At 38.0% G+C, this 16,819-nt stretch overlaps 1 protein-coding gene across 4 annotated transcripts; it reads right to left on the bottom strand.

Annotated features, from left to right (window-relative positions):
• Nucleotides 1–5,055: 5,055 nt before the first annotated feature.
• Nucleotides 5,056–16,039, bottom strand: LOC117491124. 4 transcript variants are annotated; one of them, XR_004556737.1, is made up of 8 exons: nucleotides 15,918–16,039; nucleotides 15,449–15,778; nucleotides 14,717–15,070; nucleotides 14,538–14,648; nucleotides 14,138–14,199; nucleotides 13,736–13,832; nucleotides 5,679–5,825; nucleotides 5,056–5,570 (listed from the first exon to the last, which is right to left on the bottom strand). XR_004556737.1 is itself a non-coding variant. In XM_034140978.1 (7 exons), exons 1-7 carry the CDS (start codon nucleotides 15,958–15,960, stop codon nucleotides 5,743–5,745), a joined length of 1,080 nt encoding a protein of 359 aa, XP_033996869.1. In that variant the 5' UTR covers nucleotides 15,961–16,039; the 3' UTR covers nucleotides 5,056–5,742. The 4 variants fall into 4 exon arrangements, 2 of the variants coding, with proteins under 2 accessions (XP_033996869.1, XP_033996883.1); XR_004556738.1 differs by lacking the exon at nucleotides 5,056–5,570 and adding an exon at nucleotides 9,065–9,145 and having other exon boundaries at nucleotides 5,737–5,825; XM_034140978.1 differs by having other exon boundaries at nucleotides 5,056–5,825.
• Between the last annotated feature and the right edge of the window lie 780 nt (nucleotides 16,040–16,819).

The following is a 16,819-nucleotide window of genomic DNA, read 5'->3' as shown; positions in this document are numbered from 1 at the left end:
TTTGAAAAGGTTGCTGTTTTTTTTCATTATGTTATAATTTATGATCAACCTCACACGGGCCGGCCAAGGCCGGCCAACGGGCCGGATATGGCCCGCGGGCCGTAAAATGCCCACCCCTGCTCTAGATGATGACAACATTGACCATGGGAATTTTCTAGAGCTCATCATTCTTCTTGGAAAATATGATGTGTGTCTGAAAGAACATCTCACTGAGTGCACAGAAAAAAGTAAGAAGATGCACCAGTCACACTCACAGGCTAGAGGTCGGGGTTCTGCTGTAACATTCTTGTCCAAAACAACTGTAAACAACGTCCTTTCCACAGTGCAGAGGCTAATTCAGGAGACCATTGCAAAAGAGGTTGCTGAAAGCGGTATGTTTTCTGTACAAATAGATACAACCCAGGACATTACGTCCCATGAGCAGTGTTCTGTGATTCTGAGATACGTCACAGACACTGTCCAGGAAAGGCTTCTGGCAGTGGTCAAATGTGAAGCATCCACTGGCCAATATTTTGTCCAGATGCTGACAGATGTAATGGATCGTTTTGATTTGGATATCAGCAACTGCATCAGTAATGCTACAGATGGTGCGTCCAACATGCAGGGTCAATATCGAGGCTTCTCCGCACTCCTGTCATCCAAAGTCCCAAACCATGTACATGTTTGGTGCTATGCACATGTGCTAAACCTCGTTCTGTCTGATACAACTGAAGTGTCCATAGCTAGTGGGTCCCTTTTCTCCCTCATGAATGACATTGCTGTGTTCATTCGTGAGTCATATAAAAGAATGAATGTGTGGGAGCATAAAAGCCAGGACACTCGACACAGACGCCTCTCCCCAATTGGAGAGACACGGTGGTGGGCTAAAGATGTAGCCTTGAAGAAGATCTTTGGCTCATTTGGAAAGCCAGACCAGGCTCTGTACATTGATGTCGTCATGACACTAAGTGAATTTCAAAGTCAGGCCAATTTGAAAACTGCAGTGCGTGTCAGAGCAAGAGGATTCTTAGAGGCGCTCCTGAGGTACGAGACGGTGTTGACTGCCCAGCTTTTCCTTCGGATTTTTGAAGTGACAACACCTCTTTCAAAATACTTGCAGACATGTGGACTAGATATCCTGTCTGCCCACAGGATGGTTCTGGACACTCAACATGCACTGATGAACATGACAAGAGATTTCATGACAGTGAAGACAGCTGCTGATACTTTTGTTGAGTGGGCAAATGCAAAACTGGAGGCAGAAGAGGACTGTGAGCTTGAGTTGGAAACAACCCTTCCACTGAAGAGGAACAGGAAAAGGAAGATGATGGCTGGCGAAATGGCAAGTGATGAGAGATTGACAGATGCAAACAGGGCCTATGAAGTAGAGGTCTATAACCAGGCACTGGATACTGTCACAGACAGTATCAAACGACGCTTCATGACCCACGGCACTCTGTATGCTGACTTGGCTGTCCTTGATCCAAGAAACTTTCCCCAAGTGTGTTCAGCAGAAGCTCTGCCTGACTCGACTTTTCAAGATCTAAGCAAATGCTTGCTTAAATTTGACAGCAGGGCAACTGCTGCAAATTTGCAGTCTGAGTTGAAGTGTCTGGCAGCCCAGTGGCCACGGCTTCAAATGTCTGTACTTGAAGAGTACAGAGTAAGAATTTGCTCTGGTTGTGAGGAAGAAGAGACAGAGGTTTTAAACAAACAGTGCAACTCTTGTAAAGAATGCTCAATATGTTGCTACCAACTTCTGAAACGCTACAACCTCTTCACAGAAGCCTATCAGCTCCTTGGTTTAGGATACAAGTTTCTTCTCACTCTGCCTGTGACACAGGTAGCTTGTGAGAGAAGTTTCTCTGTACTCAAGCACATCAAAAGCCGAATAAGGAGCACACAGTCACAAGAACACCTGGAAGCATTCATGCTTATGTCAACAGAAAAAGACATCCTCATGTCCCTCGACAATGACTTGGTCATCGACAGAGTTGCAGAAAAAAGCAACCTACTAAAGAAACTGCTGATCCCCCAATATTAGGTTTACAAACCGCCTCAGACAATCTTGTTTATTTGTTTTAGGTGACAATTATCCCTTAAACTGCAGCCTAATAAACATCTGATTTTGGTGTGTGTACTGCTTTATGATGTCCCATGTGTTAAGACATCTGAGGAGTGTCCTCCCTCTTCTCTTTAGGGGAGAATTTATCCCTTGAACCGCATAATAAACAGCTGATTTCCAATAACTAATAGTACTGTATTATTTTATCTGATCTCCGCCCCCCCCCCCCCGTTGACATGACATGTGGCCGGACTGGGTCAGATTCCAGGGCTGAATTTTAGTCCCAGTCCGCCCCTGCTCCTGACTACCATACCTGTTTAAGAAGATAATATTTGTTTTAAATAATTCAAAGCAATACACAACAGCAACAGGCTCTTTAACCAAGGCAACAGCCTAACATGTATATGTTAACAAGTAAACTAGCTGTTCACACTATTCCTAATATTATCCATAAATATTAGCAGATTCTATTTATTTTTTAAAACATATTGATGTAAATACATACACATATCGGTATGTTGTATAAATATTGCAAATCAAGACCTTTATTCACTGCTTATTACCAAAAATCGTAGTTCTATCTCCGGTAATCATGCATTCATATGTCCCGCCACGAACTTCCGGGGAACTATTGTCTCTCCCTGAACCACGTGACGATCAAGCATTTTGGACTTCCGCTGTCGTAACTCTTCTATCTATATGGCGCTGGGCTAGCCCAGGGCAGTATACCAGATTATTTCTCAGCACACACATAGAGCGGACATCTAGAGCACCGTAAGGAGATATTAGCTGATATTTGACAGAGTATTGTATTAATGTAGTTGAAGCGCAAGTTTTATAGCATGTTGTAATTAGCTTGTGTTTTGCATATCAAGTATATATTGATTTACTTTGTATCTTCTTTTAATGCTTACATGTATACCCTGTTGATTGAATACAAAAAAATGCATTTTGTTCCATTGTTGTATGTGGCTGCAAATAATAAAAATGTGTCCCCTTAATAAATGGGACCCAGCAGAGGTAAATCAGAGGTAAAGGGTATTTTTTTCTTGTGAGGCCGGGTTCATATATATCTCCATTAAATCATTAAACACTGTTCTAAATATCATTTTGAACACATCTTATAAAGAAATCAAAGTTACAAGAGGAACTAAAATAAACAACACAACAGCAAGAGGAAAGCTGAACCTCATGTTTAAAAATGCTCCAGGCAGCTTTTCTTTCAGACGTGAGAAAACAGCCAGTGTCCTCTATATGCCGCGACTAAGAAGCAGAGAAGAAAAGTAAATATTTGATCATGTTTAATACCAGCTAGGCAGGTTGTTTGTTAATGTGTTGTCGTTCACAGTATGACAGCAGTGTAGAATAGGGCTGTGTTGAATACTGTTTTAGTTAGTATTAATTTAACAATACCTGTGTTTGCTGATGTGATTCCTTGACAAAAAAAGCTGGCTATGATATCTTAGATATATAAAACGGAACTAAAAGAAAAGCTGCTGTCTATCCTTTGGGGGTTGAACTGTGCATGAACTATATCATCTGCATTAAAAACATATTAGTGTATGGAAATGTGGTTATATTCTGCACATATAAATGAATAAGCTGAATAAATACATTTGCTGTTATTTTATTAGATTCCTCTAGCTAACGTTTAATGCTTAAAATAAATCAAAATCTACGGCTTTTCACCTTTCAGTGCCCCCTGGTGTTTGGTGTTCATACAGGAGACCAGGTGTGTTTCATGCACCAACATGGCTTGCTTAAAGGTCCCATGTCATGCTTTTCCGGTTATTACCCGTCCCCTTGTGTGTTATGTAGCTTTTTATGCATGTAAACGGTCTGCAGAGTCACAAACCCTCAAAGTACACCCTGTAGCGAGTAAAACTCTAACACACAAAAGATCTGTCTATGCTGCACCAGAACGCCTCGTTGGAGAGTTTTCTTTTTCCATTGTTTTCTTCTTATAGTGTAGTAAGTACAGTGACGTATTGGGTATAGTGACGTAACGTAACTTCCTCACACACACACACACTCAATCTTTTCTCAGCTGCAGCTCCGCAGATTTCTCAGCCTGAACTCAGCCTGAGACGGCGAAACGCGGCGGGGCTCGGGCTCGTTCTGAGCACACACGCAGACTCACAGCCAGGCTGCAGGTGTGTGTGTGTGTGCTTGCCGGGCTGGGTTCAGGCTGGGTTTCGCTGTGTCTCGCTGTCTCGCAGATCCCCCGCAGCAACCTGGAAACGACACCAGTAACCCAGCTCACACTGTCCGCTCCAGCAGCGAGCCCCGCAACGTCCCGCCAACACGGCACCCAGACCCCATGCAGCATTCTCATCTGTTTGTCATTACTGGTGTCATTTCTGGTTGCTAACGCCATTGTAACACATAATCACTGATGCTCCAACAAGCCGTTTAGGACAGAGAGTGAATACACACTATACAGAGATGCTGTATGAGAAACCAATGTGAGTTTGGAAAATTGCACAATATACATGTATTTTAGTATACATCAACAATGGAATTATGATCAGTAGAAATGGCCATGACATGGGACCTTTAAATTATTAATCATTCTCACAACAACCACCCAAAATGTAAGTTGTCAAACGTAAAGAGGCTTCCTGTATAATGATTAAACAGAGCAATAATTTAATTATGACTGCAGTAACATTTCCCGTCATCCTTCCTTTGAACTAGAAGCATTATTCTGCCTTTCACTGTCAATGAAGAAAACAATTAAACTATTTTCTGGAGAGACAATTGACACACTTGCATTCAAATCATATTTAGTATTTCTTACCACATTTGGTGGAATTTTTATGTGGGAAATGTTCATGTTTGAGTAGGTTTTTTAGGGAATGGAATTGTTGATAAAAACCAAGGGGTGCATGATGGTGAAGAAGCAGTGTACCTGCGGCCTAGATGCAAAACAGGCCTTCGCTAATATCTGTTTGTATCACTATTTCACACAATGTGAAATCCAACAAACACAAATGGAAAAAAATGTCCTTTTATTTTAATCAAGTATTTTTACATGTAAGCATATGAACAAAAGAATATTCCAGATAAACATCATAGGCTCAATGCAATCTAAATCACACATAGTATAACAGCTTTTAGCTTTAAAACTCAAACAGGCAAGCTGCAGTCTGCTTATTTAATGCAATACAATTGTCAAATTCAGGATAAATCTCATTATCCGCTTGCTGTCCGATCTGTGAGCAAAACAAATATGTGTCAGCCCTAGCGGAGTCCACTTCTAACAAGCTAATCCGTTCCAAAAGCTTTGGCAGCAGCGTAGATCCTCTCTTTGCTGCTCTTCCCTCCCTAGTTACACCAATGCTGGTTTCCATGACGGTAAAGACGACAGTAGAATACATCCATGGGTCTTCATTTCTCTGAGGAAATGTAATACAGACAAGAACGAACTTGGTCAAAACTGATCAAAATGCATGATACGTTTTTTGCAATAGTGAACTTACCTTTACATTTATTTTTGCAACATTTTCTTGCAGGGACACGGCAGCTACAATATGAACAAAAGGAATTTAGAAATCGATAACGATAACCTAGTTTTTATAAATACTGATATTAGCATCAGCTAATAAGAGATATAGAGAGGGACTATACTTACCCTTGTCATGGCAATAATCACACTTGTTTTTCCTTGATGGCGTGAATAAGGATGGCTATAACAATCACACTAATGGCCGAGACCACAGACGGCAGAAGCAGAAATACATCGTCAGTCTGTAAATCACCAAAAGACCGTAAGCCGGTTCTTGAAACATGAAAGGAAAACACAAAAACATTTAGTTAGAGTTAAACAAAATGTACTTTCACCCAAGAATATTTTACTTTACTTCAAATATTTCTTCACAATCAATATGGATTTAATTTGACTTTGATTTGAATGTAACCTCTTATCAATGCAAATGCAAATGTTCCCATCAAACACTTAAACTCTGGAGGTTAACACTGTCACTTTCTCTATCTAGCTCAAAGGTTTCCGCCTACCACTCTGTCAAGAATAAATGATGCAAATGTTGTTTTCATTCTGGTGCTGCTACCTTGCAAATGCCTCTAGAAGCACTGGGGGGAGGCAGAGGAACATAATTATATTCATCAGATGATCTATCTCATGCATGACTTTCAGGATATAGTGATCGTTTCAGCAAATGTGATACCAAGTTCATTTTAGATAGATGTACTAGCTGCAGCTTCCACAGAAGTTATTACTCCAGTCATATATTAATTGTATTATTCACAAAAATTGCTTTGTATGAATGTAGGCCCCCTCCCCCTCAAACAGCCTCTATGACTAATTTGTCGTTAACGTTTAAACAACATTAGCTCCTGTTGATAAGTAAATTGCTAAGGACACTTATACTTAAACAAAATATTAATATTGTTTAGTTAAAAAATAAACAACTTTAAAGAAATGAATGGGCGTAGAAACGTGACACAAGCTTGGCTGATACTTAAAGCATCACATCCACACTCTTGGACTTCCTGTCTCTCTGTAATGGATGTTAAAAAGAAAGAAAGGAATTTACCATATATTACAGAATCATATATCTATTGTTTACTGATCAGTACAGTTTTTGCCACGGTTAAAATACATTTACAAGAGATTCTTTGGTTGATGCTTACACGCATACAAAAAAAAGACAAGATGATAGATGGAAACTTGAGAAAAGTTTGGTCAGAATGGGTTTGAAACCACAGAGGCTATCTTTGTCTTTAGTTTCAGAGGAGTCAACACTGTTAAAGCATTGTCGCACACACACACACACACACACACACACACACACACACACACACACACACACACACACACACACACACACACACACACACACACACACACACACACACACACACACACACACACACACACACACACACACACTACTGATCTTTGTGTTCACACCTGTAGCTTGCAGTCGACATAAAAAAAAAAGTTTTTTCCAGAGAAATATACTTATTTCTTGCAGAGTTCAACGTAAAGACTGATATCAGCCTCAGGTGCGTGCTGCTAATATGAAGCTACAGTTGGCAGCTTAGCTTAGCACAATGAGTGGAAACAGGGGGAAACAGCTATCTCCGCTCAGGGAAGTACTGGACTCTAAATCTAGTCATGAAAGGGGGGATATTTTACGTTTCTTATGATGACCTGGATTAAATGTTGGGCTACGCAACTCACACACGTTTACTTGTGACATTCATCATGGTCATCAAGGTCAGTCAAACCTAATGTCTGGTTTGTTTGGTTTGTAGATTAGTTTTTTAGGGCCCTTCACCCACCACTAGCGGTGAGCAAACCTGATACCGAGTACGATAGTGAATATCATCGTTTGAACAGTAACAGAAATCAAATTGATCTATTTTGAATAGTAACCACAACATAACTTTATCATTTTATAACAAAGGATGTAATTAACACTCAACAATTGTGCTTGCATGGGATTGAGTTGTGTTGTTTACTAGACATTGATTGAACTAAATGAGTGCACATCCAAGAAGGCAAAACCAACATCTATCACATTAACTGCTTTTGCTAAATTTAGCCTGCGGAGGCTTCTTGTACGCTAGTGACATATCCTGTTGATGCCCAAAGTCATGAGCATTCTGAGTAAACATGCTTTGCGGTCTGTCAAAGCAGAGAAATGGCCAGCCATAGCCTACATCTCACAGATCCGCTCCTGCATGTGGCTTTGCTTGTTGTTTATCATACATGCAAACACCTCAGTGCAGTGAAATTAAAAGAACCAAACTATGTTTTTTAGAAATAACACATAATATATCTATTGTTAGCATTTCAGAAACTATTTCGGAAGCTCTATTTTCCTGTCCAAAAATAGATTCTCTCTGCAGTACTTATACGCACCTATAGGAAGCCACTTATCTATCTTGAGCAATAACAATGAATAAGTCACATTTTAGACACTATTACAAACAAGGAAGAACAGGATGAAATTAGCTAATTTTACAGTAGTAAGTTTTACATTTGTACTATTACATTACTATTATTATTATATATATTTTTTGTTGTAAATGTAAATATCTTTCAAATGTACTGTTTTGCTATTTGGTTTGACTTTTAGCACTTGTGGAAGGTTTCTAATATATCTCTCTAGCAGAAATGCGTTGGTACAACTGGATGACATTAATCTAGGCCTAGGTAAGCATTTCATGGATTAGAAAAAAATCCCTCCATTATTATTGATCCAGCTAGTCTCATTATTACAGGGTTGTTGAAAATATCAGATAAAACGTTAAATTGTGTTGTATTTGTATCTTAAGAGCAAAGTCAGATTCAACTCGGTTTCTTCAGCCTGGCTGTAGTTATGTCACATGCAGGCAGTGTCTTTCATCTAGTTCCTGAGATGAGAAGATGATCTGCTCTGAAGTGGTAAAGCCCATCAACAGACACATAAACAGTGAGCGCTATCATCAAAGCACAATGTTCGCTACCTGATGAGATTTTAGGTGTGAGGAGAAACTTGTATCCTTGTTCTTTGTACATTGCATGCTCTATTTCAAAAGGAAGCTTTATCAGAAACATGATTTACTGACAGGGGGAATGTGATTGAGACTTTTAAGGTTATATATATATTTGGACTTGATTTAACCCAGTGCAGCAGCATTTGAGGTCATATTAGTCACATACTACCTAACACAGAAGATATTCTACCAACAGGCATCAAGATAATGGCATAGGCAAAAAACCTATTGAGGTTGCTCAGACCGTGAGAGAAAAAAGCAATTCCCCACTAAAACAGTGACTGATTTCTGCTGGTAGTGCATGTCATAAAGACATTTTTGTGGGTGGGAAGACAGTGAGGGGTTATGTTTTTGTCATTGAAGCTTTAAGGTTGGTAAAAGCAGGCCTGCATGGAGGTCCAAATGATATCCTTTTAGAGATGTGACGGATTATGTAGTTAATAGAAAGACAAAGAATTTACAGCCATTCTAGTGGTTACAGTGGTGGTTTGAGCTAAAGGCTATTATACTCACAGTGGCCATGATAACATGCTGATGTTTGGGAAGTATCATTTTACCCATCTTGGTTTGGAATTCAAGCATTTGAAAACAAACCTGTTAGCAAAAACACAAAATGACATGTAAGCAATCGGGATTCTCATTATTTCAACCTAATGGTGGCACTAATGTGAATTCATCAAATCCCCCAAATGATTACAAGCTGAGAAGGACTTGAATGTCTGCATCAGTTTTCAATGATATTTCATTCAGAGCAAAAAAGTTTAACCACATGGTTGGTGCTAGAGAAAGACAGGAGGTATCCCAAATAATTAGGATTCGGGACTCTGGGAACCTTGAATGTCCATACAAAGTTCACTCTGCAATGTATCCAGTAAATGTATACATATACATTTCCTGCTGTACTCTTTTGTACATCAAGGCCTCTTTTGCTGTTCATGTACTTGTGCAGCTTATAATATATGGCTCTAAAATTGCACATTAGAGCAATACTACAAAAAGCGTTTTTAAAGTACAAGTCACTGCTGCTGTGAAACAATTGGTTTGTTTTCCTTTCAGTTTTTACTGTTATGGAAGGCCAACAAGCCCTCCTATCTGACACACGAAATATGTACAGTAGTGGATCATCACTCAAAATTCAGAGCTTTTAGTGATTATACAACTATAATTAATTATAATTATTTACTAATGTAAAAGCAATTAAATTACATTTGAGCTAATAGTTAATTTTCTCTGTAATTGTTTTTCTCATTACAGGACAACAACTGGACCTATTTGTCCCTGTGCTCGGGACGCTGCTGGCCTGCTGTTTGATTGTGATTGCTGTTCTTATAATCTTCAGAAATCAAAAGTCAGTTTGTGAACATTGCAAAGGTAGATTCATGGAGTTTGTGTAAAGTCTTTGATACATTAACCAAGTTAGGATTCAGCAGTTCAGCATATTTTTACCTAGGTTTTGCAGTAATTGTAATGGTTTGATAATGGTTATCATAACGTCTGTATTGCTACAGTAATAGCTTCAGCTTTCAGCTCTTCTACGTGCACTAATGTAAATGAAATGCCAGTAAAGATTACAATGTGGGGTTGTGACCAGCTGTAAAGTAATTATTCCTGGATCACAAACTTCGATGTGAAATGACAACAATAGCTTCATTGTTTGCCTTTAATTTTTCTTTTTTTTTACAGGAGAATCTTCCAACCATGCTCTTGATGAAAGATTGGCTGAGGATGAATCAATGAATGTGGTAAAGATCATTTAAATATCATCTTATGCATGACTGCAGTAACTGCAGTTACATTTTGGTTAGAAAAAGACCCAGAAATCTTTGGGTCCTTAACCCTTACAGTAGATGCACGAGTGACTGGACCCTACACTCTTCCATAAGTGGGTTCCGTATTAGAATAATATGTGTTTTTATGCCATTTTTGTCATTTTGGTTAAGACAAATCACTTGTATAATATTTAGTATTATATTTTGGTTCACACTAGAAATATTTTATATTTAATTTTTCACTATTTATAATATTAGACATTTTTTTTACATTTTGAAAAAAACGAAATTCCATAGAAAATGCATGCGGGTCATTTTTGACCCACTTATGAAAGCTTGGGGTAGTAATACAAAAACTACAATTACTTAAAATGTATACTATTTAAATTTAAAATTTGAATGGCATATCCAAACATGTTTTTTGAGGAATAGCTGGAATATGAAATGATAAAAAAATGTAATTACAAAGAAGACCCACTTATGCATCTAAGGGTTAACTGCACATTTGACATATCATTTTGATGTTTAATTTGATATTCACTTGGTTGTGGTTTAAATGCTCTAAAAGGGGACCTATTATGCAAAACCCACTTGTTCCTGTCTTTTCTACATCAACATGTGTCCCCTCTGTGTAAAGGGATTCTGAAAGTTTCAGGAAAAAAGATTCTCTCTTTTTGTTCTGATCCATTTATATAAAAACCTGTCTGAAAATGAGCTGATCAGATTTTGGCCACTTTATGATGTCATAACGATTTTTTGGCTTGTGTAACCATTAGCCAATAACCAACCAAGGTGACCCCCCCCCCCCCCACCTTATCACCTGAATCTCCTCCTAGAGCACCATTGTGTTCTTTTTAACCAAATATCTCTCAGAGGGGCGTAACAGACAGAATCAGCACTTTTGAAACAGGGCTGAAACAGAGGGGATTATGGGATGCTGCAATGATCTGTTTGGTATTTGGAGCCAAACACTTCAGAGACATGTTTTGTATATATCTGAGACCTATAATATATTGATGAAAAACAGTATAATAGGGGACCTTTAAAGCTCACAATCCTATTTATTTTCTTTTGCAGGGCGGTGGAGCAGCACTGAACTATGTAGCGCTGGATTTCCCCACAAGAAAAGCCAAAAGATGGAAAAACAATGAGTTACCGCAGGACTGTCTGTACTCTGGCATGACAGATCATCAGTGAACTACATGACAAAATATGGTCTATTGTGTTTCATGTTAGATTGATCTTGAATAAACACTGAATAATTTACTGATTTATTATTGAAGAGTTCTGCCAGAAAATCCATCTTTGTTATTTTTATTCAGAAAACATTGAGCAGCGACGTGCAGTCAGTGGAGGCAGGGGAGGCAGAGCCTCACCTGTCATACTCCAATGTAACGGAAAAACAATTAAAGAAAAACTAAATAATAATAATAATAAAATGTCTCCACTGATCTTGTGTAAATGTGATTTCTGTATGATTCCAATCGCATTTTATAGTCAAAATCAGCAAATTTGCCGAGCTCCGCTACGGGAGCGATGAGAAGTGAGGCAGGGACTGCCTCACGTAAGCCCACAGTAACTTGCTGGAGCGCGGGCACTCATTTAGCGCGGCCACTTATTTTGTGAGCGCGCTCAAGCCATTTACTGTGGGGTGAGGTGAGGCACAGATCAGCTCTGCCTCACTTCAGAATGCGTCACCCCACAGAAATTGGCTGGAAAGCGGGCCCTAAGCGCATGCCTGTTCCCATCTCACTGTAGGTCACCAATGTAATGTTTGTAGATCCCTTTATTACATTTATCCTCGCCATCCATAGTCTCTAAATAACTTATTTCACGTATATATGATATTTTGGCTCGCTGGTCTCATCGTACAACGGCAATGAAAAAAAGCACCAGGAGAGGCAGCCATAACCTCTGCCGCACTGAAGGGGGCGCACGTGAGCCCACAGGTTCTTGTTGCTACTGTTATTCTACCGCAAACAACAAACTAGACTTTTGAAACTACAGGAAGATAATGAGGACTTTTACAAAACAGTAATAGAGATTGTTGTCCAGAAGGATAGCATGGACTTATATTCATCTTCAAGTCAAGGTAAGACCACAACTGTAATGAAAATGGGATCTTACTTAGAAAGAACAATCCAATATTTAGATTTTGGGTATCCTTTTGTTGATCGGTCTGTTTAAAATTAATCATAGCATCAGACTAAAAAAGCTTTTGAAAATAACAGAATATTTCGATTAAGGTCAAAATAGGCTATAATATTTGTAAATCTGACTCTGAAAGAGTCAGTGCCTCACCAGCCATGAACCTCACCGCACGTCACTGACATTGAGTCATGTTTTGTTTGATAAAGTCACCTGTTGTACAATTCTATTTAATTGTTGTTGTTTTAATTAATGTTTGGCTTGAACTTTGAAACACATTTGAGTTTTTATCTAAACACAAGACTGTTTAGGCTTTATGTTGGGTTAATATGCAAAGACAGTATATTCAGAACAGGCTACAATACAGGAATAGTGAGCACACAATGAGTCCAGTTTTTACGTGTGATAGGTAATATTAAACACAAAGTAAAGTATCTAATAAAAAGACAAAACTAAATTGGTACCAGCATGGCAAAAATAATTACACTTCCTGGAAAATGATAGGTATATTCATATGAGTGATAGAGATCTATTAGTAATGTAACATTTACTATGTTTCTGCCACTGTTCATCACTTGTTAAACCCAAACATGATCATTTTTGTTTTTGAAACAATGTTTTCCTCTCACATTGTTTCTGTACTCAAAGTGCCAGATGAAGATAACTTTTACAACAACCCCAAAAGGACCAAGCAGATAATTATCATATCACATAATAATTATATTTCCACCCCCATTGAAATAAATACAGAAGGTGAAAAAGGACTTTTCAATTATGATGGGTCCTTATGATTGATCAGATACTGGTGACCACTGCATTAATACATGATTTATAAGAATCAAATTATTTATTATATTAGCGTAACATTATTTTTTGGTGTTAGCTCTTTTACTTAAGTACAGATGTGATATTTCCTTTTACAAAAAAGTTGTAAAGTTATGCTTAATGGCCCTAAATAAATCTTAAGAAAAACCTCTTTCTCAATTATTAGTTTCAATATGTTTAATATAACCAATTAGGGTTAGTATTTCTAAGATAAAATGACGACACATTCAAACGCAGGATGAGCAGATCAAATAATGGTCAAACAAGGAATATAAAAACCATCTGTATGATATGATTTCAGCATGGAAAAACCTCACTCTAAACAAAAGGGAACCTAACATATTTACATTATAAGTCATTGTCAGAGGTCAGTATGATCAACCAACCTACAGGTTTTTTTAGACACCCATTCACTATTAGCATTTAACATGAGAGTACACACTTTCTTCAGTCGTCAAATCACTCCTATTTCTTCCTCTTGTAGCCTTCCTTCCAGAGAAATGAAGGGCAGCATAGTTCAGATCATTTCCCCCTTCAATCTGTGCAGCAAATAAAAAGCTCATTATACATTTACTTTTACACAGTTTCGTTTTAATTTATAAACAGATTGATTAATTGATTTGGTAAGTAGTCATGTAATTAGAAGGACATCGTACAGCTAGTCGGTCATTCTGGACAAAATGAATCCACCAGAGGATTTAAGATTCCTGCTCACCCTGTCAGGGCTCACATCGCACTAATGACCAGCCTGATGTACATCCTCCCTTACATGTTTACTGTTAGTGGTGCTGTTTGATTTCATGTTATTAAAAAAGATGACAACAAATATTGTGTCATTACTTACCATATCATGCACTGGTAGGCTTGAGTTGTCATATCTTGCTTGCCCAGTGGGGTTTTCTATTCCTAAAAATGAAAAAGAAAAACCAATGTAATTAGTTTAAGCTTCATTTTATATAAGGATCGTAACCCCAATGTATTACTTTTTTTCTTTGTAGCTTAATAAGACAGACATTTGACCTAACAGAAAATTGGACACATCATGCTGCCAGTGTTTGCTGATAGATTTATTTGATATAATATCTTAAATAAAATATTTCCGTTAAGACCCAACTCCTGCTGTTATTTAATTGTATCTAAAAGCATTAGGTTGAGGTTCATCCTGTCCTTTATGATGTTACACCTCTTGCACAATGTAATAAAATCAGTGTATACCATTTTCAAAAGAATTCAACAACACTTACCTTTACATTTTGAAGTTCGGCAACAGAAGAAAACAATGTTTCCAATCACAGAAATGACCAAGCAGACGATCGCTATCACCAGTGCAACAACTTCAGGACTTGCAGTTTTCTCTGGCAATCATAATGTTACGAAAATGTTTCGAATATCACCTATAATATTCAACATTGTATAACCATACCTAATTGCGGATGTGTAACATCTCCAAATAATATCTCTCCACATGTGGCCACAGCACAGTAGTAAGTCCCGGCATCAGATGAGCTGAAGTTCTTTGAGGAGCGATAAACACAACTCTTCTGAGTGTCCGGCAACTTCTCACATTCCTCTTGTCTTCTTCCATCACTGTAGATGATGCTAGGATGAGATTTATTTGATCCCGCTCTAAACCAGAACACACTGATGTCTCCTGGACATGTTTTATTTTTAGATTTAGAGAGGACCGAACACTGAAGGGTCATCGAGTTTTCTTGAGGAGCCGGATCAGATAATGTCGGCCACTGAACAGAATAGTCTAAAGTCCTCTGAGTGTTTCCTGAAAAATAAAAAAGTGTTAAAAACCACATTCGACAGCCTAAAAGGTGTTTACATCTATCTTAAATGTGGTACATTTTTTATCAAAGAAAAAACACATTGTTGAACATTGATTAGTGCTTCATAAAAAAAAACAAGAAAAACCGGAAAATGTAGTTAATTTGAGGTTTTAACGTAATTTTAAGATTCAGGACATGGTGAAATTAGATTTTTTTTTAATCAAGAACCCAAATCATCACAAATATTTGGAAATAAATTCTTCAAACCATTTTGTAGATGTTCAAATCAGGGTTCGGATACTTAAAGCTATTTTGAAGATAAATAGATAGATCAGATCTAAAACATCTGAAAATCTTAATAAAAAGTAGATCACGTTTACCTTTTAGTAACAAATATGTCCCACTCCATCCCGGATTCCTAATCCAGTCCTCGATTAAGCAGTGATACATTCCTTCATCTTCTGGGATTGTCCTCCGAATGGTCAGGGTGCTTAAATTGTTTCCAGTATTTACCTCCAATTTTGAGTCAGAAAACCCTGGTGCAAACTTAGGTTTGGAGGATTCGAGCAGTGTCACAATTAATGTCAGAGTCTCTCCAGCACTCTGCTTGTACCAGCGGAGGTCATTGCGTTTTAACTCAGTATTAGGCAGAGCACACGTTAAGGTTGCAGATTCACCAAGTTGAACTGTAGTCACTGGAGCCAGCGTATCTGAAATAAATGACAGAATACAATACGTGAAACAGTAAAAAACTATTAGTGAACAAAATGAGTATTCATCATGCAAAAACAAGGTATTGGAACCTTCATATATCTAAATGTAAATATTTAACTTAATACTTGCACCTACATCCTTGGTGAAGAAGAAGCAGTGTTACCGATAGCAGTAACATCTTGACAATGTCTCTTGTTTTTTGTTTTCAATGTGTACAAAAGGTCTCATGGCCGCCCATATGCGTGTCACTCTGCATCTGATTGGTTTTCAGAGAATAAAGATTTAAAAAAGTGCACTTCCTGTCTCAGTGGTCCTATTCTGATCTGTTTGAAGTATATCACTTCATTCTTCTCAAGTTATTTAAGCAAATCTTCCAATAAAGGTCTCTTTTTTTTTTTACTTAAAGTGGACCTATCATGCTATATTTGAAACATATATGTATGTGAAGTTTTTTTTTCAAAATACCAAACAGTTCATTGTAGCCATGCCTCATACTGCTCAAACCCCTCTTTTGAAGCCCTGTTAGAGAAACGCGGATCTTGGGTCCTTAGCTTGAAAAAAAAGAAAGAAGAGGAGGCGGAGCTAATGCCTGATTAGAATTCTACCGGAGATAAAGTGAAATTCTGCTATGATAAAACGCCATCCTGTTTAAACCACGTCAAGGATTATTCCTGAAATAGTATGGAGCTCAAATGCTTTTTCTCTTGCAGGTTTATCACAAGGTGAGTTCTTTTTTTATTTCCTGCTTTTTAAACACATGTGCTCTACAGCAGGGGTTCCCAACCTTTATTGTGCCAAGGACCGGTAGATACATTAAAAAAAAAATCGCGGACCGGTTGTCAATTCTAACTGATTTTAATATTTACTCACCACCAGCAGGTAGCAACAGAGGCTAATTGTATGTAACAGCCTGAACAAATACTAGAACAATATGCATCCAAAACATATTAACAAAGTTTAAAAAAGAACCGGTGTTGTTTTTTGGTTTTTCGGAAAACCAAAAAACCGACGTTATTCTGTTTTTAAACCAAAACGGG

The sequence above is a fragment of the Trematomus bernacchii genome, unplaced genomic scaffold (genome assembly GCF_902827165.1).
Source record: "Trematomus bernacchii unplaced genomic scaffold, fTreBer1.1, whole genome shotgun sequence".
Lineage (NCBI taxonomy): Eukaryota > Metazoa > Chordata > Actinopteri > Perciformes > Nototheniidae > Trematomus > Trematomus bernacchii.
The sequence above is the reverse complement of the archived record's forward strand: the minus strand, read 5'-3'. Positions and strand labels throughout refer to the sequence as shown.

Bases quoted from the DNA above. Each gene is read 5' to 3' on its own strand.
- LOC117491124 (XM_034140978.1), bottom strand. From the start codon at position 15,960: ATGTTACTGCTATCGGTAACACTGCTTCTTCTTCACCAAGGAT. The intron at 13,833-14,137 runs GTAAGTAATGAC...TTTGCTGCACAG, and splicing joins GCCTACCAGTGCATGATATG to ATTGAAGGGGGAAATGATCT. The intron at 5,826-13,735 runs GTGTGTACTCTC...TCATGTTTCAAG, and splicing joins TGATTTGACGACTGAAGAAA to AACCGGCTTACGGTCTTTTG.